At 43.1% G+C, this 26,497-nt stretch overlaps 9 protein-coding genes across 9 annotated transcripts in view; 7 read left to right on the forward strand and 2 right to left on the reverse strand.

The window, feature by feature from the left end:
- Window positions 1–23,824, reverse strand: part of LOC139221922 (histone H4-like) — a 29,411-nt gene extending 5,587 nt beyond the window's left edge. The window contains exon 1 of the mRNA XM_070853870.1: window positions 23,567–23,824. Coding sequence (XP_070709971.1) covers window positions 23,567–23,824 — 258 coding nt within the window. The remainder of the gene's footprint in view (window positions 1–23,566) is intronic.
- Window positions 1,027–1,762, forward strand: LOC139221919 (histone H1-like). The gene has a single exon (XM_070853868.1). The coding sequence runs from the start codon at window positions 1,050–1,052 to the stop codon at window positions 1,689–1,691; it is 642 nt and encodes a 213-aa protein (XP_070709969.1). The 5' UTR covers window positions 1,027–1,049; the 3' UTR covers window positions 1,692–1,762.
- On the forward strand, window positions 4,057–4,579 carry LOC139221934 (histone H2B 1/2-like). Its single transcript, XM_070853881.1, has one exon. It carries the CDS (start codon window positions 4,068–4,070, stop codon window positions 4,434–4,436), a length of 369 nt encoding a protein of 122 aa, XP_070709982.1. The 5' UTR covers window positions 4,057–4,067; the 3' UTR covers window positions 4,437–4,579.
- On the forward strand, window positions 6,797–7,169 carry LOC139221939 (histone H4). The gene has a single exon (XM_070853885.1). It carries the CDS (start codon window positions 6,812–6,814, stop codon window positions 7,121–7,123), a length of 312 nt encoding a protein of 103 aa, XP_070709986.1. The 5' UTR covers window positions 6,797–6,811; the 3' UTR covers window positions 7,124–7,169.
- Window positions 11,742–12,436, forward strand: LOC139221920 (histone H1-like). The gene has a single exon (XM_070853869.1). It carries the CDS (start codon window positions 11,757–11,759, stop codon window positions 12,375–12,377), a length of 621 nt encoding a protein of 206 aa, XP_070709970.1. The 5' UTR covers window positions 11,742–11,756; the 3' UTR covers window positions 12,378–12,436.
- LOC139221923 (histone H2A-like) lies at window positions 13,832–15,583 on the forward strand. The gene is made up of 2 exons (XM_070853871.1): window positions 13,832–14,229; window positions 15,393–15,583. Exons 1-2 carry the CDS (start codon window positions 13,844–13,846, stop codon window positions 15,439–15,441), a joined length of 435 nt encoding a protein of 144 aa, XP_070709972.1. The 5' UTR covers window positions 13,832–13,843; the 3' UTR covers window positions 15,442–15,583.
- LOC139221931 (histone H2B 1/2-like) lies at window positions 18,782–19,217 on the forward strand. Its single transcript, XM_070853878.1, has one exon. It carries the CDS (start codon window positions 18,795–18,797, stop codon window positions 19,170–19,172), a length of 378 nt encoding a protein of 125 aa, XP_070709979.1. The 5' UTR covers window positions 18,782–18,794; the 3' UTR covers window positions 19,173–19,217.
- LOC139221926 (histone H3) lies at window positions 22,112–22,522 on the forward strand. The gene has a single exon (XM_070853874.1). The coding sequence runs from the start codon at window positions 22,112–22,114 to the stop codon at window positions 22,520–22,522; it is 411 nt and encodes a 136-aa protein (XP_070709975.1).
- Window positions 23,825–24,977: 1,153 nt separating the features above from the next.
- LOC139221676 (histone H2A-like) lies at window positions 24,978–25,379 on the reverse strand. The gene has a single exon (XM_070853594.1). The coding sequence runs from the start codon at window positions 25,377–25,379 to the stop codon at window positions 24,990–24,992; it is 390 nt and encodes a 129-aa protein (XP_070709695.1). The 3' UTR covers window positions 24,978–24,989.
- Window positions 25,380–26,497: the final 1,118 nt, after the last annotated feature.

Consider the following 26,497-nt stretch of genomic DNA (forward strand, 5'->3'; position numbering starts at 1 on the left):
TCAAGTCGTTATTTCACTGTAATTGTGAGCTTCAGTGTTTCTGAACACTTCCTGTCACAGAGAGTTTTCCCCAGATCAAACTGTTTAACCTCACAGTTTCTCTCTGGATTTAAAACAGAGAGAAAGCAGCACTGAGGAAAGTGAGGGATCCTCCTGGATCACAGCTGAACGTCTTTAGGGGATCAATTCTGATTTGAGTTCAGTCTGATGCTGAGAAACACAGTGGATCATTACATCTTTATTAGAAGAAGCTGCATTAAACACAGGAAACCTGCAGACAGAAATGATCCCCAGCCAACAGTAACTGGATCACAGGATCCCTGCAGATCTCCTCTCAGACTGACTGATCAAACCACGTCTCTGTGCAGCACAGCACACAGATGGTACTTTAATTAGACCGGAAATAAGAGAATTACTGACATGTGAACTTGTGTTTTAAATCCACTTCATGTCAAATCCGACATTTAGCGAAGAATCCGAGTGTTTTCCAGCGGATCCACCAGAGACAGGAGTCCGTCTGACGGCCGGAGTCACCGGCAGCGTCCCTGTGTTTACCTGCAGCGAAAACCCGTCTGGTTCAGACTAAATAAAGCACATTACTGCGGAGATTTCACCTTTATTCCATCGCCACATGTGTTTGCTAACAGCAGCAGCGCTGTCACATTGAATACAAGTAACTTTTGAGCACTTTTACAGGAGAAATGTGAAGAAAACTCTCCGCGAGTTGTCCAAAGTGACGGTGTATTCCGGAGGTTTGAAGCCCCGTGGAGTTTAACACATGAGTCCATGTGGCCCAACATGAGCGGAGTCTGAAGCGAAGAGCGTTTTCTAAGCAAAGCGGTAAGAATTGGGGTCCAAAACGTTGATCCTGAGTGTATTTTATCCCTAAAATGAGGAAGAGAAAACACAAGTGTCGCCACATTTGAGGCGAGCAGCGGAGCGGCTTTGGGCGTTGAGTCTCCACGGTTCTCACGTCCTTTATAAGTCCCGCCTCCTGCTCTGAGCTCGGACACGCTGAGACAAACACAGCAGAGCGAACACACACAAACATGGCAGAAGAAGCTCCAGCAGCAGCGGCCGCTCCGGCCAAAGCCCCGGCTAAGGCTCCGGCTAAGGCCGCCAAGAAGAAGGCCGCTCCCCGGCCCAAGAAGGACGGACCCACCCTCCCAAAGCTGATCGTCACCGCCGTGGCCGCGTCCAAGGAGCGGAAGGGGCTCTCGGTGGCGGCGCTGAAGAAGGCTCTGGCCGCCAAAGGAGTGGATGTGGCCAAAAGCAATAAGCGCATCAACAGCGCCGTCATCAAGCTGGTGGGGAAAGGGACCCTGACCCAGACCAAAGGGACCGGGGCGTCCGGCTCCTTCAAGCTGGCCAAGGAGCCCAAGGCCGCCAAGCCTGTCAAGAAAGCGGCGGCTAAGAAAGCTCCGGCTAAGGTCAAGAAGCCCGCGGCTAAGAAAGTAGCGGCCAAGAAACCGGCAGCAAAGAAGCCCGCAGCCAAGAAAGCAGCTGCCCCCAAGAAGTCCCCGAAGAAGGCACCGGCCAAGAAAGCAGCGGCCGCTAAGAAGCCGGCAGCAGCCAAGAAGAGCCCCAAGAAGGCTGCTGCTCCCAAGAAGAGCCCCAAGAAGCCCGTCAAGAAGGTGCCAGCCAAGAAAGCTCCGGCTAAGAAACCTGCAGCCAAGAAGGCCAAGAAGTAAAGCAGCTCCTTCATCCACCACCTGCTGCAACAACGGCTCTTTTAAGAGCCTCCACAGCCTCTACAGAGCAAATCCTCCTTAATGTCTTTATAATGTGGGATTCATCTTCACAACACTCCGCTTTAAATCCATAATTTATTACAAGTTTACAGTGTTTTTGTTTATAATGTGTCCTTTGCTAAGGCGACATGAGCCTGAATTCTAGTATTGGATTGATAATCCTGTCAATCTATTTTAGGCAGAACTACATGAAACACATTAAAGCAGTTAGTAATAACATTCCTTTATTAGTCACACAACAGGGAAATTTTGCATTCATTATATATGTAAACAGTATTATAGATGATTATGTAAGTATTTCTAGTTTGTGTCATTTCTACAATCTTTTTCACACATTACTTTTATATTATTTATGTCAGTGGCCAGAGGTCTAACCTTGTTTGTACCTTTTTTTTAGTCTCCATGTTAGCAGGTTACCAGTGAAATACTTTACCACAGTCCTCTGCTAACACTATGCTAGCTAGCATCAGCACTGTGCTCTGACAGCTGACTAGCTCAAGTTAATTATAGCCCATAAATTAATGTTATGTTAGCCTGGTCAGTGTCGTCTGCAGTAACTTAGTAGCCTCTGAAGAACCCAGACCCACTACAACATATCCTTCATGAGGCTATGAACTTTTATATAATATTAGCTTGTTAGACTCTACAAAGAGGATTAGCGCTCACAGGCTCATTGTCCTGCCCTGTATATGCTCTCACTGACAAGCGTCTTTTCTATTAACATAAATTGCTAATAACATAAATAACATGGATATAAAATCCATGAATAGGGATATTCATGGATTATATATATATATATATAGATTATATATAGATAGGATTAGGTTTGGTGTGTAGCCCCTAAAATAAGATAAACTAATGCAAGGTCAAGACACACAGGTGACTCATTTCACTCACTGGCGAATGAGCAGCAGCTAACACACAAGCATGTTGCGTTAGCATGTAGCTTGGGGCCATAAAACTTTTCTATCAGGATCTTTTTCAGCACCTGGTGGGGGAACAAATCAGAGATCAGTGATGTGGGATTTAATCCCAGTGCAACAAACTATACAGCATCTCTTCACCACACTGTTATTAATTTAAACTGGTTTGTTTAAGTGCGAACGCTGTTTCCATCTACATACCTGCTGAGCAGACTGAGGTCCTTTGGAGTGTGCAGGACTCTGCTCCGGACTTTTTATGACTCTGTGGTGGCGTCTGCAGTCCTCTATGCAGTGGTCTGCTGGGGAGGAGGGAGCACGGAGAGGGACAGAAAGAGACTGAACAGGCTGGTCAGGAGGGCCGCTTCTGTCCTGGACTGCTCCCTGGACTCCATAGAGGAGGTGTGTGAGAGGAGGACATTAACAAAACTCAAGTCCATCGTGGACGACCCCTCTCACCCCCTGCACGGGACTGTGGGGGCCCTCAGCAGCTCCTTCAGCAGCAGGCTGAGGCACCCACCCTGCAAGAAGGAACGCTACCGCAGGTCATTTCTCCCATCAGCCATCAGACTCATCAACAGCAGCATCACTGGCTGATGTTAACACACTGTTTTTCATTCATATCATTCCACTCCTTGATATTCCTGTCCATACTTGTACATTTCACATTTGATTTTATGATACATAATGTAAATATTCCGTAATGTAAATATTCCATAGTGTAAATATTTATTTATCATCACAACACATATTTATTTTGCTATTGCTTAATTTTCCAATGTTGCTTTTATTCACTCTTTCTTGTCTATTGTTGCTGCTGTAACATGGGGGATCAATAAAAGAAGTCTAAGTCTATTTATTTTTAAGTCCTTAACAATTCCCATTTAAATCCACTGGCTTCCTCCCACAGTCCAGCTACATGCCGGTTAATGGTGACTTGGCTAATTGTTAGAAATGTTATGGTCGCCAGTCAATAGAGACAGACGACCATAACATTGCATTTCTACACTGTGGCGTTGCTACATTTACTTTAACATAAACCTTCAGATCTGTGGTCATCTTATACATAAAAACATGTGTAAGTCATTTATAAAATCTTTGTTAATGTGACCATCTATACGTTTCTGTTTTATTACACCACAGTGCAGAAATTAACATGTTAATTTGTTAAAATGACACATATTGTAATTGCTCTTAAGTTAATTAGGATGAATGTAGTTAACACACGTTAACTCTCCGCCACCTAAACCTCAGTGCTGCTCATCCTCTCCACACCCGTGCTTCAGCCAATCCTGTGCGAGCAACAGCACAGACTCATTTGCATAGAGCACATACAAATTAAGGGTCCCGTCCAATGGGAGGGCATTCGTATCTGGTAATATCAGCTGTGATCAACATGCCTGAGACCGTGAAAGCTCCGAAGAAAGGCTCCAAGAAGGCCGTGTCTAAGGCCACTAAGACCGGCAAGAAGAAGAGGAGGACCAGGAAGGAGAGCTACGCCATCTACGTGTACAAGGTGCTGAAGCAGGTCCACCCCGACACCGGTATTTCCTCCAAGGCCATGCTGATCATGAACTCGTTCGTCAGCGACATCTTTGAGCGCATCGCCGGTGAGGCCTCCCGTCTGGCTCACTACAACAAGCGCTCCACCATCACCTCCAGGGAGATCCAGACCGCCGTCCGCCTGCTGCTGCCCGGTGAGCTGGCCAAGCACGCCGTGTCTGAGGGCACCAAGGCTGTCACCAAGTACACCAGCTCCAAGTAAACCGACCTGATCCTGATCAACACAAACCCAACGGCTCTTCTAAGAGCCACACACTTCCTCCTAATGAGCAGCTTCCCATCAAACTAATGGCATCATGGCTGTAACTGTATAACAAACATCAATGACTTAAGCTGCATCAGCTCTAACTTACTGCATCATCCACTTTTTAAACGGACTTGCTTGGTCAGATATTGTTTGAGATGCATTTTGAGAAGTTAACAATTTTAAGAGTAAAGCACAAGCACTGATGTGGTGCCATCTGTCCACAAGATGATCTTTCACTGTCACCTTCGCTATAAATGCTGATATGTTGTATGGACTGTTAATATTTTAATGGCTTGTATGCTCTCAGTGGAATGTAACTGAGTTATAATAATTTTTATTTAGAGGTGCCTTTCTGGTACTCGCTGTAAGTAAAACGTAAGTCGCTGTACAAGAAGACAGTAAAACATAAACAATTCATCAGTTAACTATAATGAAATTAAAAAATGCTGAAATAAAGTACCAGTTAAAAATCTGTATAAATGTTTACTTGTCTTGATGAACAGGCCAGACTGTAGATTTAGTGTCACTGATCCTAAAGTAAAGGAGGATTTCACACTAGATGGAGTGTGTTCTGTCTCCTTTGCTGTGCAGATGTGCAGCAAACCTGCTGTTGCTGCAGCCCAGAGATTAATTAGGTAGAGGACATATCACAGAGGTCACATTTTCAATCTTAATTTGTTAGAAATGTGGGTTAAATTGGAATAAAACTATACAAAACAATGGAAGTGGGGCATCAGTGATTTCATGCTCAAATGTTTTTATGACCAGATCAAGCACAATATAAGAGTTAAAAACTAATTCTAGATGTAAATATGTGTGAAACGGGCAAAAACAACAGCAGCCAGCTCTCACTCACTCACTCAGGGAGAAAATCCCTCATTGTAATTGAAGAGAGGAAGAAAAAAAACAACTCAAATGGCACAAAATATACAAATATAGTAGATTTCTACAGATTTTGTGCCATCAGGCTCTTCTAACAAACTTTTAAAGTTCTGCTGATCTTTTCTCTGGGTAATTTGAGGATGGAGCCTCTTGGTGGTTAGATATTTGTGCTGTTCTTTTAATTAGCGCCCTTGAGTTTATGATAAATATCTGACTAAGTTTGCTCTTTGACAGCTGAGGTGGGATTTCTGTATTATTGTCCTGTTGATTGTTTAATAAACGATGTTCTGTTCTCATTATGACCCATAACATGGAAGATGGATAAGACAGCTCTTAGAAATGGGGGCTGAAAGATTTGAAGTATTGACATCTGAACTCACAAGGATTAGATTGATACAAGTGTTGAATTAGAATCTAATATGACCATAGAAGGTTTCAGGCCTTCTCAAATAAAGTTACTCTCTCCTCATGAGAGTGAACAGAATATGTCAGTCTGACCTCCACAGACGTGGCTCCTCCTGTGTTGTTTAGTGAAGCAGACAGACAGAATGGACCAGACACACCTTGATTGTAGTGCTTTTGTTGTGCAAAACATATTCTGAAGTTTGATTATAGATACACGCCTTGCAACCAACATCCAACTGTTAGATTACCATAACATCACTACAGGAAGCTGCTGTCTGTGACGCACCAACCTAAACAGTTCACCAGAAATGGTTACGTACTTTATGATATCCAACAAGTATTTAAACATGAGATGTTTGGAAACAGAGACGGGACAGAAACAGGACAGGACACACCAGAGGGACACACACACGAGAGGGGGCTCCTCTGACCGGCCCCTCGGGGTCCGTCATGAGTCCAGCGCTGCGAGTACTTTACCTGTGACCAGAATAAACTGCTTGTGAGACCAGACTGAAAACCTCCGTTGAGTTCTTGAGCTGCCAATATAAGAACCTAACACAAGTAGTGCTATTTGTTTAAGATTTCCCTTCATTATCTCATGATGGGGACATTTACAACATTACAGCAGACAGGAGAAGATAGTATATGTACAGTTAAGACAGAGGAAGTATGAAAATAGAATAAATATTATATACATAAGTGAGCTATAAAGGGGAGATATTAAAAAGTATTAGTGTATAGTGCCGTTATTGAGCTGGTTGACAATCAATTATATATATTATGAGTATTTAAACCACAGTATATCATATACTGTGGTTTGATACAACTACTGTTTGATATAATTTAAGTTATTTCATGTTATTGAACCCTTTTCAGTTTACATACATGAGGAGGTGACGTCACACCACTATTGTTAGAACGTGTCTCCGCCCAGCAGAGCCAGCTGGTGGTCCTCAAACACGTCCGCAGACAGAGTGTAAATCAGCCCGCTGGTCGCTCGTCAGTCATCAGTTTTTCTACAGGACAAACTAGACTGAGACAAGATGAGCGGAAGAGGCAAAGGAGGAAAGGGACTCGGTAAAGGAGGCGCCAAGCGCCACCGGAAAGTCCTCCGTGATAACATCCAGGGAATCACCAAGCCCGCCATCCGCCGTCTGGCTCGTCGCGGCGGAGTCAAGCGTATCTCGGGTCTGATCTACGAGGAGACCCGCGGTGTGCTCAAGGTCTTCCTGGAGAACGTCATCCGGGACGCCGTCACCTACACCGAGCACGCCAAGAGGAAGACGGTCACCGCCATGGACGTGGTGTACGCCCTCAAGAGGCAGGGCCGAACCCTGTACGGCTTCGGAGGTTAAACCAGACCCTCATCCCCTCAATCTGACACCCAACGGCCCTTTTAAGGGCCACACACTCGACCTGGAGAGGCTGTTTCCTTTAATGCTCCATACTATAATAGACTTAACCCACTGAGGTCAAGTGCTCAAAAGATTGTCTTAGCTTATTATTATAGCTACACTATTACTGTAAAACCTACTGAAAATAATTAAGACCTTTAGTTTAAGAATTATTAATTTTTATTAAATATTTTTTTTCCCCCTCCCACACCACAGTCCTTTCTATCCTTTAACATCAATAAGGAATAAAACCTCTTCTCAGATGTTGGTCAGACTGTCTAAAGTGACCCTGTCTTTTCTTCCTCTGTACTGAGCTGGACCTGATCTCCCTTTTTAAAAAGCACTTCCTAACTACATGCTGTCTGATTCACTCCCTACTTCAGGCCTCTCTTCCCCTGCTGATCTGGTGACTGCATGTTTTCTGCATGTTTTTTTAAGTTCTTGCACATGACGCTTTTTATTCTAAATAAAACAACTTTATTGCCTCTGCTGCTCGTCCTGTTGTCTTGTTGCTGCTTCTGAGCCGGGCTGTGAAGACATGAAGAGCAACATGGACGGTGATGTTATAAGAATAAACAAACACATTTAAAATCTATAATAAATGATGAAATGCCAGAGAAAGCTGGTAGTCAGATTTCCATGTATGACTTATGACCTTTTTAGTTTTAATTTATAATGATAAACTGATGTTATTAATCTCAATATTGCAGCAACACCTGGAACTCATTTATTACAGGTATGAAATAGTTGTATACACATACTATCTGTATCTGTATCTCTATGTTTTATATTTACTCTCAGTGTTTCCTGCACATATTTATACACTTAATGACATGTTCTGTCTAACAGAGAGTGAATCTGTGATCAGGTTTAACAAAAACACGGTTAGATATTATGTCCTAGAGTCGTTTCACAGAGTAAAGTCAGGTCACGTGAGGAGTTATTGGAGTTATTTAACCTGAACCATTTTCACCACTACAGGTGTTCCACAGTTATTTCATGCACTCAGGAGCTGTTGCAGAAAATAGTCCTACATTTCGAGGGGATAAAGCCAACAGCGACAGCTCTTAAAGGGCGAAGCCTGTATCGCTTAATGTGCACATTGTCCCTAATTTTACACTTCATCTTGTTTAAATTATAAAAACTTTTGAATCTCTGTCCACTACTTTATACTTTATGATTGATTGTTTTACTGGAGCTGCTGTAACTGTGAATTTCCCCAAACGTGGGACTAATAAAGAAATATCTCATCTTATGAACAACACCAGTCATTTTGGGGGCTTTTAATGCTTTAACATAGGAAATATTGATTTTTACACACGAGTGAATTTGAAAGAGATAGAAACCTTATCAAATATCATCAAGCACCTGATCAGGTGAGTCAGGCGTCGACAGATCAGCTGAATATTGTATTTGTATCCTAACTGTAACTGCAGGACTGAAATTTTCATCAACGGATCAGAGGTGGACATCGTGGAGGACTACAAGTACCTCAGTGTCCACATAGACAATAAACTGGACTGGTCTAGAAACACCCACGCCGTCTACAAGAAAGGTCAGAGCTGACTGTACTTCCTCAGGAGGCTCAGATCTTTCAACGTCTGCAGGACCATGCTGCAGATGTTCTATCATTCTGTGGTAGCCGGCGTCATCTTCTACGCTGTAGTGTGCTGGAGCAGCAGGCTGAAAACAGCTGACGCCAACAGACTCAACAAGCTCATCAGGAGAGCTGGTTCTGTCCTGGGAGTCTTGTTGGAGTCTGTGGTGGAGGTGTCAGAGAGGAGGATGCTGAAGAAGCTGCTCAGCATCATGGACGACACCTCCCACCCCCTGCACGCCACACTGACGTCCTGTCAGAGCACCTTCAGTCGTCGACTCAGACCACCAAGGTGCACCACAGAACGCCACAGGAGGTCTTTCCTACCTGTGGCTATTAGACTGTATAACACCTCCTCCACCAGCAGGAGGGACACCTAACGGACTCATTCAGCAGAATCATGTGTAATAACCGTAAAGGTCATTCCCTTTCACTTTGTCTCCCGTTTTGCAGTTTGCACTTTGCACATATCTTATTTAATTGTTAAAGTCTATTCTGTATAGTTTCACTTACTTTGCACACTTCACCTCACACACTGTGACACTTCTCACAGATTTGTACTTTTCAATCTGTACTTTTTGTTTTAAAAAGGGACAGGCTATTTAATTTAATTGTATTTTATTGTGTCTAAGTTTCTGTTCAATTTTGTATTTTAATATTTTGTATTGTTGTGACGACCTCTGTACCGCACTCTGGCACAACAATTTCCTCCGGGATAAATAAAGTCGGTCTTATTCTTATTCTTATTTTGTTGTGTTGTAAATAGTCAAATTTCAAACTGAACAAAATGTATTTACAGTTAAATCTACAAGTTCTTCAGATAGGAGCCACTGCAGCTGTATAGTTGTATGTGTTACATTTAAATATGGCAAACTAAAGCTCAGTACTGTCAGGACGCCTCTGTAGTACAGAAAACATTAGTAGATTCTTTCTTCCTTTGATGGTGTCAGCGTGTTGGTTTTTTTCGATGAAGGACAGGCAACTTCTCTCATTCAAGGTGTTTTATTTTCTGTGTGAATAAGTATTGATCTTGATCAAGGACTCAGTCTGAGCTCTGAAAACCACAGTCAGCAAGCTGTTAGTCTGCAGCCAACAGGTCCCAGAGTGAACCCTGAAACACTATGTAGTAACAGTATATACATTCCAGCAAGAATACAATTATTTCTGATTGGTCGTCTAGGTGGGGAGTAACCGTGGTTTAGACTTGGCCCTCCCTTCGTTGGTGCCCAGGCTGGTCCCAGCCTCTGGGCATCACCACCTTCATCCAGCAGCTGCACCTGTAAACAAAGTATCCTCCCTGGTGACCTTTTCCTATCATGTGGGAGCTTCTTACAATGGAGTCTTTCTGAGAACATCCTCCCCTGCTGCTATCTCATCCTCCTGTTACAATGACAGCCTTCCACCAGCCCTGTCCTTGGAGCTCCCAGTATGGTGTGAGATGTAGTTTATGGGGTGTATTGTAGTGCATGTAAGCGTGCTTGTGCTTTCTTGCCATAAACGTCCCACCTGACCATCATGTGTCTGGTCCTTCAGAACCTGGGGCCAGTGCTGGTTCCCCTCTTTAGCAGCTATGGGGTATGGCTCTTCCCTGAGGCGGTGCATTGCATTAATAAGTCTCTCCCTGCTGATTTAAAACAGTACATACATTGTCAGTGAACTGAGCTTCCAGTGTTATTAAATAACCAACCATTAGAGCCATTTGTTTTACTATTATTAGTTCACTCACAGGTCACTTAGTTAGTTCAAATATAGGTTATACAGTTTATTATTATTATTATAATGTTTAGTCATACAGTTATTAGTGCTAATTCAAGTCCTGTGTTCTGTAATTAGTTTTACATTTAGTGCTGTTAGTACAAATTTAAGGCACACAGTATTGTATAATTGGCCTTTTTATAAGTAGTGATTAAAAGTAGTATTAAAATTCCCCACAATGGTCTCCAAACATCGGTCACCTGTGGAAGTGTGATAGATGCTTTATTTCACATCGTAATAACTGATCTAAGTGTTGTATCATACATTTAGAAGAAAAAAACGTTAAATAAAGGACTCACATTGTTTCAGAAAGTATCTCAGCCTTTTTTAATGAAACAGCAGATGACTGATGATTTTACACTGGATCTCTGAATGATCGTCACATCTCACTGTCAGACTCTTTCCAGTGGACTTTAGAGGATTAAAGAGAGAAATCACAGTGAAGACACACAGCGGCAGATGGGAGAGATTTAAAAGATGAACAAACAAAAGCATAAACCTGTTAATCTCCTTCACTATCAGATTAATTTCAAACTTCAGTACTTCCCTCCTGCTGAACACAGGCCACATGAGCAGCTTAAGGCTCTGGCAGATCTTTGTGAAGCTCTAATCTGCTGCAGTAAAGTGTTTATTTATTGGTAATTACAGCAGATGATCAATAAAACACCTCCAGTGTGTTCAGAGACTCAGAATAAACCACATGATGAACACAGTGACTGTCAGCCTGCTGACCTGGGACTGTGTTTGCAGCCGTCAAACTGAACAGTGTTTGAGGCAGAATTCAGTTCATCAGGTGGCTGTTTTTACTTTGAGCCTTTAAACAAACACCTGCTGTCACCGTCCGGCTGCTTTCACTGGACTTCTGGAGGGTTTTTAAGCTTTTAGAGCTGAAATTAGAGGGAAAAGTCCGGGAACGGTGCCTCACACGGCGGCAGTGAAGGCGGGTTTGAAGGCTCCTCCATCAAAAAACCAAACAGTTGAAAGCTTCGTGTGAGCCACGCGTGGAGAGACGCTGCTCCGCTGTGAGCTGGAGTCCTTCTGCACCTCCGAGCCTCCTCCAGGAGGGAGTTTGCTCCGTTTCCCGGTGAGGAGAAAACACAGGAGGCTCCGAGTTCTTGCTGCTCTGTACAGCTGCAGGCTGGGCTGAGTCTCCACGGTTCTCATGCTGTGTTTAAGGGCCTCCCTCAGCTGGGAGTTCCTCATCCGTCACTGCGGACTCAGCAGCACCTCACAGCACCTGACATGGCAGAAGTCGCCCCAACACCCGCCGCCGCCCCGGCCCCGGCCCCGGCCAAAGCCCCGAAGAAGAAGGCAGCCAAACCGGCTACGAAGGCCGGTCCCAGCGCCAAGGAGCTCGTCCTGAAGGCCGTGGCCGCCTCCAAGGACCGGAAGGGTCTGTCCTACGCCGCCATAAAGAAGGCGGTGGCCGCTGGAGGATACGACGTGGAGCGCAACAGCTCCGCGCTGAAACGCTCCGTGAAGAACCTGCTGGCCAAAGGAGTCCTTCAGCAGACCAAAGGGACCGGAGCTTCCGGGTCCTTCAAGGCGGGAAAGACCGACGAGAAGCCCAAGAAGGAGGTCAAGAAGCCGGCAGCCAAGAAGCCGATAGCCAAGAAGTCGGCAGCCAAGAAGCCAGCCGCTGCTAAGAAGCCCAAATCAGCCAAAGCTTCACCCAAGAAGGCGAAGAAACCCGCTGTTGCCGCCAAGAAATCTACCAAGAAGACCACCAAGAGCCCGAAGAAGGCTGTGAAGAAGGCAGCGGCCCCCAAGAAAGCAGCGGCCCCTAAGAAGGCCGCCACCCCGAAGAAAGCAGCCAAGAGGGCCGCTAAACCCAAAGTGAAGAAGGCGGCAGCCAAGAAATGAACAGACCTCCTCTTTTCAATCCACAACGGCTCTTTTCAGAGCCACACACCCAGAAAAAGAGCTCGTTTCATTAAGTTTGAAATATTAAGATGTGTTTTTCTTATGTTACTTTGTTTTTAAGTCAGTTTACCTGCTTTTGTGGTGTCTGATGTTTATCAAGTGGGAAATATGAATTAATCAGTAAGTACTGTGTACTTGAGTAAATACATTTAATGACCTTCTACCATAGATTTAGTATTTTAAACTAATCTATTCTCCTCTGAAGACAGTAAAGTGAACACTACAGAAATATTTATACGCATTCAACTTAACTGAATATATGATGTCTTGGTTTAATGGAATATTTTCACAAAATCCAGTTTACAAGACAACCGACCATAACTGACAGTTAACATACAGTTTTCAGATCATTATTATACTAGAACATTTACACTTTCTGGAGAAGTTGTGTGTGAATGCTGCTGCTGAATGAAGTCAAGATGCTGAAATGCCAAATGAAAGTGAAGCTAGTGGTAGTAATAATAGTAGTTTCTACTTTCTAATCTGCTGGGGAGACAAAAAAAAGGCCACAAAGAGCCAGAAATCAAAGTAAAGAACCAGTTGAAAAGGTGCTGCCACTGTGTGACTAATGGAAGTTCACTCTTAAGTAAACTTGGAGAAATTCCAATGTTGATTAAATTAAACTAAACACCACTAGATAAGACGTATCTGATCTGATCAATATCCTCCAACTTATAACAAAAACCTGCTCACCATTATTTGACTGTTATGGATGTGTATAGATATTAAGAGGTCCTTTTATTCACTTCACTGTAGAATATTACATTAGAAGTTGAGTTTTCTTATTTCATCTTAAATGTCAGTTAAGGTTTAAAAGTCATTAGCAATGACAACAATATTTAATCAGGACAAAAACATGTATGAAAGTAAAAAGACAGAAGACAGTAATGACCTACTGAAGGAGATCAGCCCTTCGTCTTCATCAAAAAGTAATATTAGATCATTATTTTAGAATAATTAGAATTATACTGTATTTATATACATTTATTTACTAAAAGACAGTTAAAATGAGAGTAAAATCAAATGATAAAAGCCCATAGGAAGTAGACACAATTAAGACAATAAAACAATTATTTTATTATGTGCTTTCAACTTCCATCTGTCAAATTCCACTTTATTTCATTACTTTATTTATCTCACTACACCACATTTTGTACATAAATTAATTATATAAAGTGTATTTGGATTTTTTTGGGATGTTGAGCGTCTTATTTTGGTAAGTCCTGATACCCTACTACGCAAGTGTCATGTTTGCGGAAGTAAAGTGACGTCTGCTTTTCTGATTGGGCGATCATTTTGCAGCTGTTTCTGTCCAATGAACGACCGGATGGTTTGAAATATATTTCCTGGACCCTCCAGGTTTTACAGTATTCTGCTTAGAGAAATCACCAGAGAACCATTTGAAGATGTCTGGACGTGGCGGTAAAGGAGCCGGTAAAGTCAGAGCCAAGGCCAAGACCCGCTCATCCCGCGCCGGGCTCCAGTTCCCGGTGGGCCGTGTCCACAGGCTGCTGAGGAAGGGCAACTACGCTCAGCGTGTGGGAGCCGGAGCTCCGGTCTACCTGGCGGCCGTGCTGGAGTACCTGACCGCTGAGATCCTGGAGCTGGCCGGAAACGCCGCCCGCGACAACAAGAAGACTCGTATCATCCCCCGTCACCTGCAGCTGGCCGTCCGCAACGACGAGGAGCTCAACAAGCTGCTGGGCGGAGTCACCATCGCTCAGGGCGGCGTGCTGCCCAACATCCAGGCGGTCCTGCTGCCCAAGAAGACCGACAAGGCCGCCAAGTCCAAGTAAACACCCGGGACCACATCACACCGACACAAAGGCTCTTTTAAGAGCCACCCACTCCTACATCAAGAGCTCATTCTATCTTACTTTATTAGAACTTATGCTTGTCTCCTGCAGCCAGAGGACCTCCATCAGTAAAACAGCCTCCACTGATCCTTTAACTCTCTCACATCTACAACAACTTCCCACAAAGTGTCTCCATCCAAAACAATTCAGCAGCAAACTATTAAACAATGGTTCAACTATTACACTTCACTTTTTACTACATTCATGTCAGCAGCATCTCACAGTCTTAGATGGAGGAATTGGGGACAATTAAAGCTCCTTTAATACATTTCTGCTGCTTTAATTGGGTACAATCTGTCAGACAAATGCAGTCAAGTAAAAGACTTCCTTCTCTTCACTGGTGGAGCTCAGATAGAGAGCTGCATACATTTCTGGGCCTGTTGTACAAACCTCAGTGTGGTGGTCTTTTTTTAGAAATAAAATTAAAAACCCCTTTAATGACACATTTAAATCAGCTGATCAGCTGCTGAGGAACAAACATTTCATGTTACAAACCATGAAAAGTGTTTTAGTGACTTTCACAAACACTTTTCACTGGTTTTACTGGAGACTTTAAGACTTGAACTGTAGCTTGATCAGAAAACTATTGACAGAAGCCAAATCTTTGAAAACACTTTAGTCTCAATAAACTGAGGACACTGAACACCAGAGTCACGTCCTTCTGAGGAATCAGCTCATGTTTTATATCTTATTATTCAAATATTAATCATTCACTGTTGACCAGAACTTCACTCCTGTTGTTTTACACATAGAATTCAGTTTAAACTTCTTTTAAACCTCAATTCACATCCATGAATCCTAATTAAGTCAATGTGCTTTAAACTGTGTTAGTAATTCATCATTCAGTTTTCTGGGTGAAACTCAAACTAAATGAATTAAAACACAAAGTACAGCTGTGAATTGTAGTAATGGGGGTTGGCGATGTGTTTGCTCTTATTTTGAAGGAATTTTTTGTCTTAACCGGAAGTTAGTCACTATTCATAGCTTGAAGGGAGGGGGGGGGGGGGGGGGGGGGCAGAGCGCTGTTCTTCAAACACGTCCGCAACCACGCTTTAAGTACTGACGCCTGTCTCTCGACCTCCATCATCTTTCACTGTAGAATCAGGCATCATGAGCGGAAGAGGCAAAGGAGGAAAGGGACTCGGTAAAGGAGGCGCCAAGCGCCACCGGAAAGTCCTCCGTGATAACATCCAGGGAATCACCAAGCCCGCCATCCGCCGTCTGGCTCGCCGCGGCGGAGTCAAACGTATCTCGGGTCTGATCTACGAGGAGACCCGCGGTGTGCTCAAGGTCTTCCTGGAGAACGTCATCCGGGACGCCGTCACCTACACCGAGCACGCCAAGAGGAAGACGGTCACCGCCATGGACGTGGTGTATGCCCTCAAGAGGCAGGGCCGAACCCTGTACGGCTTCGGAGGTTAAACCAGACCCTCATCCAGTCCACACTCACTCTAACGGCTCTTTTCAGAGCCTCCAAACCACCTAAAGACTCTTTATTCCTCTTAGTTTGATCAAGTTCATATATTCTATAGCTCAGTTATAAACTCTTCAGGCAGCACCTGCTCTGGGACTGATCAACTGTTACAGCTGCAAAGTCTTCTTCCTCTGATTTAGTAGTTCATCTTATAGCTTCTATACAAGCTGCAGGATGAGACATCAAGCTGTTTGCTTTACAACAATAACAGTCCTGTACAACCTGCTCTCCAGGTCAGCTGGGAAAGAGGCCTCAGGAGGGAGTGAAGGTGGAGGAGCTGCTCTTTAGAAGGTGGAGCACCAGGTGAGGCCCAGCAGCTCCGTCCAGCCTGTCACACTACCACATCTTCTGTCTCTTCAAAAACACACACATTTAATCCTCATTTTTCATTCCTTTAAGATCTGACGGCTAAACTCACCTCAGAGATAAAAACCACTGCAGCTTTTTCAAACTTCAAGATGATCAATGTTTCTGTTTCACCTGGACATTCATGTTATTTTATGCTTAAATCAAATTCTGTGGATCAGCTGTATTTCTTTTCTTTCTATTTATCAATTAAAATGGATCTAACACAAAGCACTCTTCTAAAAACAAGTGCTCATATTATCTTCAGCTCCTTCTGGTCCTGGACATCAGTATAGAAGATGATCTTTTAGACTTACTGCCTCATTTAAAGATCATATTTCTTCAGTTTTTTGACCCAAAACGACCAGATAATGAAGTTAATCAGAATCAGAATTACTTTAATAATCCTCAGGGGGAAATTGCTTTTTGTTACACACAGCTCCAAAAGAATAAGAATAAACTTCAAACACGAAAGTAATAATAATGATAATAATAATAATGATACAAACAATACCACTACTAATAATAATATATAACAACATGTACATTCAGAGTGAGATGTATTATATAATACTAATAATACTACTACCACCAATAATAATAATAATGAAGTGAAAGAACATACAGCGCTTGTGTCTTAACTAAAAGATGCTTTAACTGACCAATGTAATTATAGAAATGTTATTAAAACGTGAAGTTTTTAAATTTAATAGGCTCAGACTTCTTGTTCACACTGTACTCAGCGGTCAGAATCCAGTTGTCCTTTCACTGGATGTGTTTATTGTTTATCATGTAACATCTGGATTCCTCTTCATCCTCTAATTCTGATTTGTGTTGCTCTTTCTTCTCTTGCTGCTGCCACTTATAAATGAAGTCACTGTCATAAATAGATCTTTTTAACATGTCTTACTTTTTTCTATTGCGCTTTTAATTTTGTATTTTTAATGTTGTATACCTGTACATTGGCTGGTGCAACACCTGAATTCCCCACATGGGGGTCAATAAAGGATTATCTCATCTTATTTTATTTCACTTAAACATCGTCATTGTGGACTTTTTTAATCCTCCACACATTTGTGTTCTGGCTGTAATCGACATGTTATTAAAACTTGAGGTATCTAAATAAAATATGCACCACTGCTGATCTCTTCAAGAGCTTTTTCCTCCCTGTTTGATTCAAATGTCTTAATGACCAAACAGGTAACCAACATATAAGTAAGGATTAAACCACTAACTGTATGTGATCTTGATCTGTATGTGTTGACAGTAACACATTTCCGTACAATATTGATCTCTTTTGAATGAACCAACAGCCTTGGATGCAGGGATGGACGGCCATATATGGGATCTAAGTCTGAGAAACTATGAGATGAGGATAAATATTGTTAAACGTACACCCATCTATAATGCAGCCTGTAATTAAACACACAAAATCTGCTCTATCCGTTGGTGTTTGTGCTGTTTTAATTAGGTTAATGTTCACTAAAGAGCTCAGAAATTAAAATAAAATTGTGTTGGAGGGCGACTTAAAGCATGAAGCCATAACTAAAAGTGCACATGACTAACACATGAATGAAATCTTACAAAAACTATAATGTAATATTATTGAAATCCTACTAGAAATACACCATTTTCTTCAATTGTTGCTAAAGTATACTGATTGTTATCCCCTGCAGTGATGATTGGGTCTCATTAACACCACTGATCATATAGAGCAGCAACAAAAACACTAATGTACCGAATCTAAAACTCTCAGTGTCTCATTATGGTTTAATTTAAAGGTCATAGAATAAAAGAAGAAGAAGCTAATCCAAATGATGTTTGCAGGTCGTTCAGTTTATCTTCACTGTGTTTCCCTCAGTGGCCTGAACATAAGATCAGAGCGTGTTTATTTTCTATGCTGTTTAAAATGTGGCTGTCTGCTACTTTCTGCATTAGAAATAAAATTAATTTCTGAATGTCTGTTTCTTTAATTTTGTGTGGTGATATTTAATGAGAGAATAAATGAGAGGAAATTAGCTTTATTTATATTGCAGTGCATTTAAAAACACACAGATATTGTAAAAAAAATAAATAATAAAATCTGACCTCAGATTGAAGTCCATCTTGTGCCGATAAAAGATGTAAATGTAAAACACACTGAAAACAGACTGAAGGAGAAAAACATGCATGAAAAGCATGTGAAATATCACAGTATCTTAAATGGTCTTTTCCCACTAAATCAATCAGTTGTATTAATTAATATCAATTAGCTGCACATGCAAACACATTTTACTTCATCAGAAGACCAGAATAAAACATTTATCTTACAACAAACATGTGGATGTTTATTTGGAACCCCTAATGTTTCACTAACGTGTTTTACAGACTAACTGGAGCCTCATTAACATTTTCATCTGCGTTTTCTTTCACAAAACAGTGAAATAAAGGAGCAGCTACACACACACACACACACACACACACACACACACACACACACACACACACACACACACACACACACACAAACGCCACACTCCTGCAGCGTTGTGACACTTCCGCATGGTTACTCGCTGACGCACTGAAAACTGACCAATGGCAGAGCGGGAGCAGCACAGCGGTATTTACATCTCATTTATTTAAATAGAGCTAGTGTGGTTGTTTGGGGTTTTGTAATTCACAGGAAGCACCGAAGTCGTGACAATGCCGGAACCTCAGCAGAAGGCAGCGCCCAGGAAGGGCTCCAAGAAGGCGGCCAGCAAGACGGCCGGCAAGAAAGACCGGAAGAAGAGGAGGACCAGGAAGGAGAGCTACGCCATCTATGTCTACAAAGTGATGAAGCAGGTGCACCCGGACACCGGTATCTCCTCCAAGGCCATGGGCATCATGAACTCCTTTGTTAACGACATCTTCGAGCGCATCGCCGGTGAGGCCTCCCGTCTGGCTCACTACAACAAGCGCTCCACCATCACCTCCAGGGAGATCCAGACCGCCGTCCGCCTGCTGCTGCCCGGTGAGCTGGCCAAGCACGCCGTGTCTGAGGGCACCAAGGCGGTCACCAAGTACACCAGCTCCAAGTAAACTGACCCCACATCTAAAAACAAAGGCTCTTTTAAGAGCCACACACTCCACCTGTGAGAGCAGTGATCCATGTATCTGTCAATCTACTGTATCATGGGTGAATGATTAGAAGACTAAGTGGCATCTTGACATAAAGGCTCAGTGCCACTATTTCACCACGATGTGTTTCTGGGCTGAATCTTCTATTAATTGGTAATTTTTACTGATCACAGTAGAATCTGGGGTGAGAAAATAAAAGCACAGCAGCATCACTATTTGTGTCTGAAACACAGTTGTGGCTGCTTTCTGTCCTGTGAGGGTTTGGAGGAACCACTGGACTAAATACTGGAATGCAAATAAATAAACTGCTAAATCTTTTTTTTCTTAAACATCTACTTCTGGCTTCCTATACAATCAAAATTTTAATAGCACCTAATTAACTCAAGTTAAAGGACACTTTTCTCTGCAGTGCAGATTCACTGCAAATTCCAGACAGACGTGCAAAGATCAGGTCAATATTCATGATCCTGGTGATTAATTGGAGCTCAGTGGTCGGTAACATTGTGACTTACTGAGCCTGAACTGTGATAAGAGAAATGTACATTTAATCCTCACCTAAAGTCAATTCTAGATTAAACCACGATAACAATGATCGACTGCACAGAGATGTGACTGGATTCACGCAGTAACTCACTAGCTGCAACTGTAGATTTAAAAAAAAAAAAAAAAGGCAAAGCACATCAATACAGCAAAGGTTTTAATTAGAAGAGACTTTCTAAAGTCTGCCAGATTGATTTTCTTACCTCTTCAAAGGGAGGCTGACCATCTGACATCACGTTTACCCTGCTCACCACCACAGTGTTCACAGTATTAAATCAATACATTCAATTCAATTTCAATTCAATTCAATTTGTATAGCCCAATAAAAGAAACATCTCTGAATGGAGACGTAGCCTTTAATACCAACAAACGTCCAGTTGATGGCAGAAAAACATCATGTGTGAAAGTATGAAATTAAGTCTGTGGTCAAGGACACAATTATGTTTGTTTTAATGTTTTTCATGACAGTTTTGATGGAATATTAACACATACACTCCTCACTAAAAGTTAGGGATATTCGGCTTTCAGGTGAAATCTCAGAATGAACCTAAAATGCATTCTAACCTTTCCAGGTGAACTTAATGTGACCTTCTCTAAACCTTTGAATGCACATGTCCAACTGTTCAGTGTCTCAGTACTTTCTGCACCAGCTGCTGTTCTCTAACAAGAAGCTTAACAGCAACATTCACAACAGGTTTGATCCCTGAATCCACCAATACATTTCCTGCTTCAGTTAGAATTGGTATTTAAACAGTCCTCCTCATCCTGCTGTTCACATTCTGACATCATGAGACCAAGACGACACCTAACAGTTGATCAGCAGCACCTCAACACTGGAGGCTTCAAACAGGAAGTCCTCAGACGGAGGTGTTCACTGAGCTTAGAGGGTCACAGAGTGTCATCAGGAGGTTGGAACAGTGATACAGAGACTGGAAGAGTCACAGGAAGGAGAGGAGTGGACGTCCTTTGGCCACGTCCCAATTTATTGAGACACTGAACATGTTTTGTTGTGGTTTACCTACCACTGTTGGTAGATTTTCTTTCAATAAATTGTTTAAGATGAATAAAATCACCAGTGCATGCTTCTACTTAAATGCCCTACTTTCATGATATAAAATCACTGTAGCATTCACTTTTTACATTTTCCATATATTTCACCTGAAAGTTGAATATCCCTAACTTTTAGTGAGTAGTGTATGTACAAATTTGCTCTTTGCTGATCAGCTCCACGTTTGGCTCCAGCTGTTTGTTATCAATGAAAAGACCAACTCCTCTAGTTTCAGGCAACAGTGGAGACCATGCTCTCTGCCTTTCTCTTTACATCTTAACTATCTATAACATCTATAACATCCAAACATCTAACATCTATAACATCTATAACATCCAAACATCTAACATCTATAACATTTATAACATTTATAACATTTAACATCTATAACATTTATAACACCTATAACATCTATAATATTTATAACATCTATACATCATATACAGAAAACACAGACGTCCTGTAGAAGAAGAACAAGAGTCGTCTTCACCTGCTGAGGAGACTTTGCAGTGTGCAGGAACAGGAAGACGTTTTATAACACAGGACGCTCACAGAGGGACAATAAACAGGTAAAGAGGCTAGAATCACTTTAGTCCACATAATCTACAATGTCAAAGTATATTTAGGGACAATTTATTTACATATTTATTTACATATTTATGGCAGTTCTCAGTGTAATTAATGCACACGTCAGTTATCCACATTCCTATCCTGTGGAATTCATTGATCTAGTGCAATGTAACAACCCATGGGTACATCTGTATATATGGAGGGTGTTTATAGTGTATTTGTGTCTTTTCTGTTTCCATGTCTGTTTTGTATTCTCTTTTCACATTTGTCTTTTTACTATTGAGCTGCTGTGATCAGTGAATTTCCCCTCTGCAGGATCAATTTAAACTTATCTTATTGATATCTTGATCCTGATCATATTGCTGAACAAACACTTTTTGGACAAAACACACCTGCGCTGTTGTTTTGGAAGCATTAAGGTGACAATACAGCACAGCATGCACCTTTACTTTTTACAGACTAAATATTCAAATTTGTTTTTTAAATCATTACTTAGTTTTATATATTACACATATCCTTATTATATTATATTATATTATATTATATTATATTATATTGAGCTGAACGGCTGCTCTGAAAGCGGGAATTTCAAAATTTGTTTTGTCCAATAGGAGCACAGCTAGGTCACATGCTTACGTTGGACCAATCAGTGTTGCCAGCGCTCCAGCGCTGCCTATAAAAGAGACGTCTGCAGCGGAACCGTCATTATATTTCTTGTTTAACAGGAAAATAAACGCAAACGATGGCCCGAACCAAGCAGACCGCCCGTAAGTCCACCGGAGGAAAAGCTCCCAGGAAGCAGCTGGCCACCAAGGCCGCCCGCAAGAGCGCCCCGGCCACCGGCGGAGTGAAGAAGCCTCACCGCTACAGGCCCGGCACGGTGGCCCTCAGGGAGATCCGCCGCTACCAGAAGTCCACCGAGCTGCTCATCCGCAAGCTGCCCTTCCAGCGCCTGGTCCGCGAGATCGCTCAGGACTTTAAGACCGACCTGCGCTTCCAGAGCTCGGCCGTCATGGCTCTGCAGGAGGCCAGCGAGGCTTACCTGGTCGGTCTCTTCGAGGACACCAACCTGTGCGCCATCCACGCCAAGAGGGTCACCATCATGCCCAAAGACATCCAGCTGGCCCGCCGCATCCGCGGAGAGAGAGCTTAGACTGACTCCCTCTGACTCTGACAACACAACGGCTCTTTTCAGAGCCACCTCCCTCTGCTCAAGAGCTGCTTCCTCTGCCCTCTTCACTGTGTTAACATGAGGGGAACTAGTGATGTGATGTAGGATTGTTTTCTCAAACAGCTCCTGAACATATAAGTGAAAACACCTGTAGCATCAAATTAACTAAATGATTATCTAAATGAGCACCATCAGGTTTTTATTTTAGATTATTGCAGGTGTTCAGTTCAGGTAAAACTCTGATCTTTAAATGAGGCAGTAAGTCTAAAAGATCATCTTCTATACTGATGTCCAGGACCAGAAGGAGCTGAAGATAATATGAGCACTTATTTTTAGAAGAGTGCTTTGTGTTAGATCCATTTTAATTGATAAATAGAAAGAAAATAAATACAGCTGATCCACAGAATTTGATTTAAGCATAAAATAACATGAATGTCCAGGTGAAACAGAAACATTGATCATCTTGAAGTTTGAAAAAGCTGCAGTGGTTTTTATCTCTGAGGTGAGTTTAGCCGTCAGATCTTAAAGGAATGAAAAATGAGGATTAAACGTGTGTGTTTTTGAAGAGACAGAAGATGTGGTAGTGTGACAGGCTGGACGGAGCTGCTGGGCCTCACCTGGTGCTCCACCTTCTAAAGAGCAGCTCCTCCACCTTCACTCCCTCCTGAGGCCTCTTTCCCAGCTGACCTGGAGAGCAGGTTGTACAGGACTCTTATTGTTGTAAAGCAAACAGCTTGATGTCTCATCCTGCAGCTTGTATAGAAGCTATAAGATGAACTACTAAATCAGAGGAAGAAGACTTTGCAGCTGTAACAGTTGATCAGTCCCAGAGCAGGTGCTGCCTGAAGAGTTTATAACTGAGCTATAGAATATATGAACTTGATCAAACTAAGAGGAATAAAGAGTCTTTAGGTGGTTTGGAGGCCCTTAAAAGAGCCGTTAGAGTGAGTGTGGACTGGATGAGGGTCTGGTTTAACCTCCGAAGCCGTACAGGGTTCGGCCCTGCCTCTTGAGGGCATACACCACGTCCATGGCGGTGACCGTCTTCCTCTTGGCGTGCTCGGTGTAGGTGACGGCGTCCCGGATGACGTTCTCCAGGAAGACCTTGAGCACACCGCGGGTCTCCTCGTAGATCAGACCCGAGATACGCTTGACTCCGCCGCGGCGAGCCAGACGGCGGATGGCGGGCTTGGTGATTCCCTGGATGTTATCACGGAGGACTTTCCGGTGGCGCTTGGCGCCTCCTTTACCGAGTCCCTTTCCTCCTTTGCCTCTTCCGCTCATGATGCCTGATTCTACAGTGAAAGATGATGGAGGTCGAGAGACAGGCGTCAGTACTTAAAGCGTGGTTGCGGACGTGTTTGAAGAACAGCGCTCTGCCCCCCCCCCCCCCCCCTCCCTTCAAGCTATGAATAGTGACTAACTTCCGGTTAAGACAAAAAATTCCTTCAAAATAAGAGCAAACACATCGCCAACCCTCATTACTACAATTCACAGCTGTACTTTGTGTTTTAATTCATTTAGTTTGAGTTTCACCCAGAAAACTGAATGATGAATTACTAACACAGTTTAAAACACATTGACTTAATTAGGATTCATGGATGTGAATTGAGGTTTAAAAGAAGTTTAAACTGAATTCTATGTGTAAAACAACAGGAGTGAAGTTCTGGTCAACAGTGAATGATTAATATTTGAATAATAAGATATAAAACATGAGCTGATTCCTCAGAAGGACGTGACTCTGGTGTTCAGTGTCCTCAGTTTATTGAGACTAAAGTGTTTTCAAAGATTTGGCTTCTATCAATAGTTTTCTGATCAAGCTACAGTTCAAGTCTTAAAGTCTCCAGTAAAACCAGTGAAAAGTGTTTGTGAAAGTCACTAAAACACTTTTCATGGTTTGTAACATCAAATGTTTGTTCCTCAGGAGCTGATCAGCTGATTTAAATGTGTCATTAAAGGGTTTTTATTTTATTTCTAAAAAAAAGACCACCACACTGAGGTTTGTACAACAGGCCCAGAAATGTATGCAGCTCTCTAGCTGAGCTCCACCAGTGAAGAGAAGGAAGTCTTTTACTTGACTGCATTTGTCTGACAGATTGTACCCAATTAAAGCAGCAGAAATGTATTAAAGGAGCTTTAATTGTCCCCAATTCCTCCATCTAAGACTGTGAGATGCTGCTGACATGAATGTAGTAAAAAGTGAAGTGTAATAGTTGAACCATTGTTTACTAGTTTGCTGCTGAATTGTTTTGGATGGAGACACTTTGTGGGAAGTTGTTGTAGATGTGAGAGAGTTAAAGGATCAGTGGAGGCTGTTTTACTGATGGAGGTCCTCTGGCTGCAGGAGTCAAGCATAAGTTCTAATAAAGTAAGATAGAACGAGCTCTTGATGTAGGAGTGGGTGGCTCTTAAAAGAGCCTTTGTGTTGGTGTGAGCTGGTCCCGGGTGTTTACTTGGACTTGGCGGCCTTGTCGGTCTTCTTGGGCAGCAGGACCGCCTGGATGTTGGGCAGCACGCCGCCCTGAGCGATGGTGACTCCGCCCAGCAGCTTGTTGAGCTCCTCGTCGTTGCGGACGGCCAGCTGCAGGTGACGGGGGATGATACGAGTCTTCTTGTTGTCGCGGGCGGCGTTTCCGGCCAACTCCAGGATCTCAGCGGTCAGGTACTCCAGCACGGCGGCCAGGTAGACCGGAGCTCCGGCTCCCACACGCTCGGCGTAGTTGCCCTTCCTCAGCAGCCTGTGGACACGGCCCACCGGGAACTGGAGCCCGGCACGGGATGAGCGGGTCTTGGCCTTGGCTCTGACCTTTCCGGCGCCTCCTTTTCCTCTTCCAGACATCTTCAAATTCGAGTTTTAGTTGTCTTCACAAACAGAAGTGCTTCACTCGGTTCAAATCTTTGTTTATATAGCTGCTGGGACCCCCCCAGCTGATCGTTCATTGGCCAGCTGGAGCGTCAAAGTTATCGTCCAATCAGAAACGAGATATAAAGCACGCGCAGAGATTACACAGCTTCCCCCCGGAGTTTGTGAGAGTTACAAAATAAAAGACCACAGAATTATTAAAAACAAAAAAGAAAATTAATAGGAAACTGTAGGACGGTAACCATGGAGATTCAGGTGACTTTTCATCAATATCTATTGAAATATCTCATTACATTATATTTCTTTGTGATTTCACAAAGCAAAGGCTCAACATTTAGGATGTGGCACAATTATTGACATTATTGAGAATTTCTTCAGTAATTTAAGTCACTCGCAAAAAGATATATTTATTTATTTATCTATTTATCTATTGATTGATTTTCTATCTATCTATCCACCAGCCCTTAGAGGCAAAGCAGCGAGGAGGCTCAGCGGCCCCAGACGTAGACTGGTAGCCTGGGGTCGATGCTGTGAGCGTCCTGCAGGTGAACAGCCGGGTCGTCTATCGGGCCTTTGCGGATCGACTTCGGCAGCTGGGACATCTGAACCCATTATCATCCGGGCCAGAACTCAGGGTCAGGGTGGCCGCTGCTGTCTGAGCGCTGCTCTGGTGGGCGCAGCCTGTGAGGTGGGTGACGACCTGGTCTCGTGAAGCGGCAGGAGTCGGTCTTCTACCACCAAAACAGGAGCCTTTGGGCAGCAGGATGGAGACCAGACTGGGCCCCATGAGGTCTTCCACCTGGGTGGAGGCTCTTTGGATGCTTTGGACTAAAAGGGCTGAAGCTCTGGGAAAAGAGGGCTTTGGTTCCTGCTCCTGTCTTCCTATCCACCGCCATCTTGATGGTTCCCAGGAGGTCGTGGAAGAGAGCTCCGGTGGGCAGGTGTGCAGCAGGTGCCAGAAGATCGTGGGGGGGCTTGTGTACTTGAGGTCTGCCTGAAGTGAACTGGTTCAGCCCGCCCGCTGCCTTCATCTCTCTCCTCTCACAGAGGTCAAAGGTCACGGTGTACCAGGTGTTATATACCTCACATGTGGA

The sequence above is a fragment of the Pempheris klunzingeri genome, chromosome 22 (assembly GCF_042242105.1).
Source record: "Pempheris klunzingeri isolate RE-2024b chromosome 22, fPemKlu1.hap1, whole genome shotgun sequence".
Classification (NCBI taxonomy): Eukaryota; Metazoa; Chordata; class Actinopteri; order Acropomatiformes; family Pempheridae; genus Pempheris; species Pempheris klunzingeri.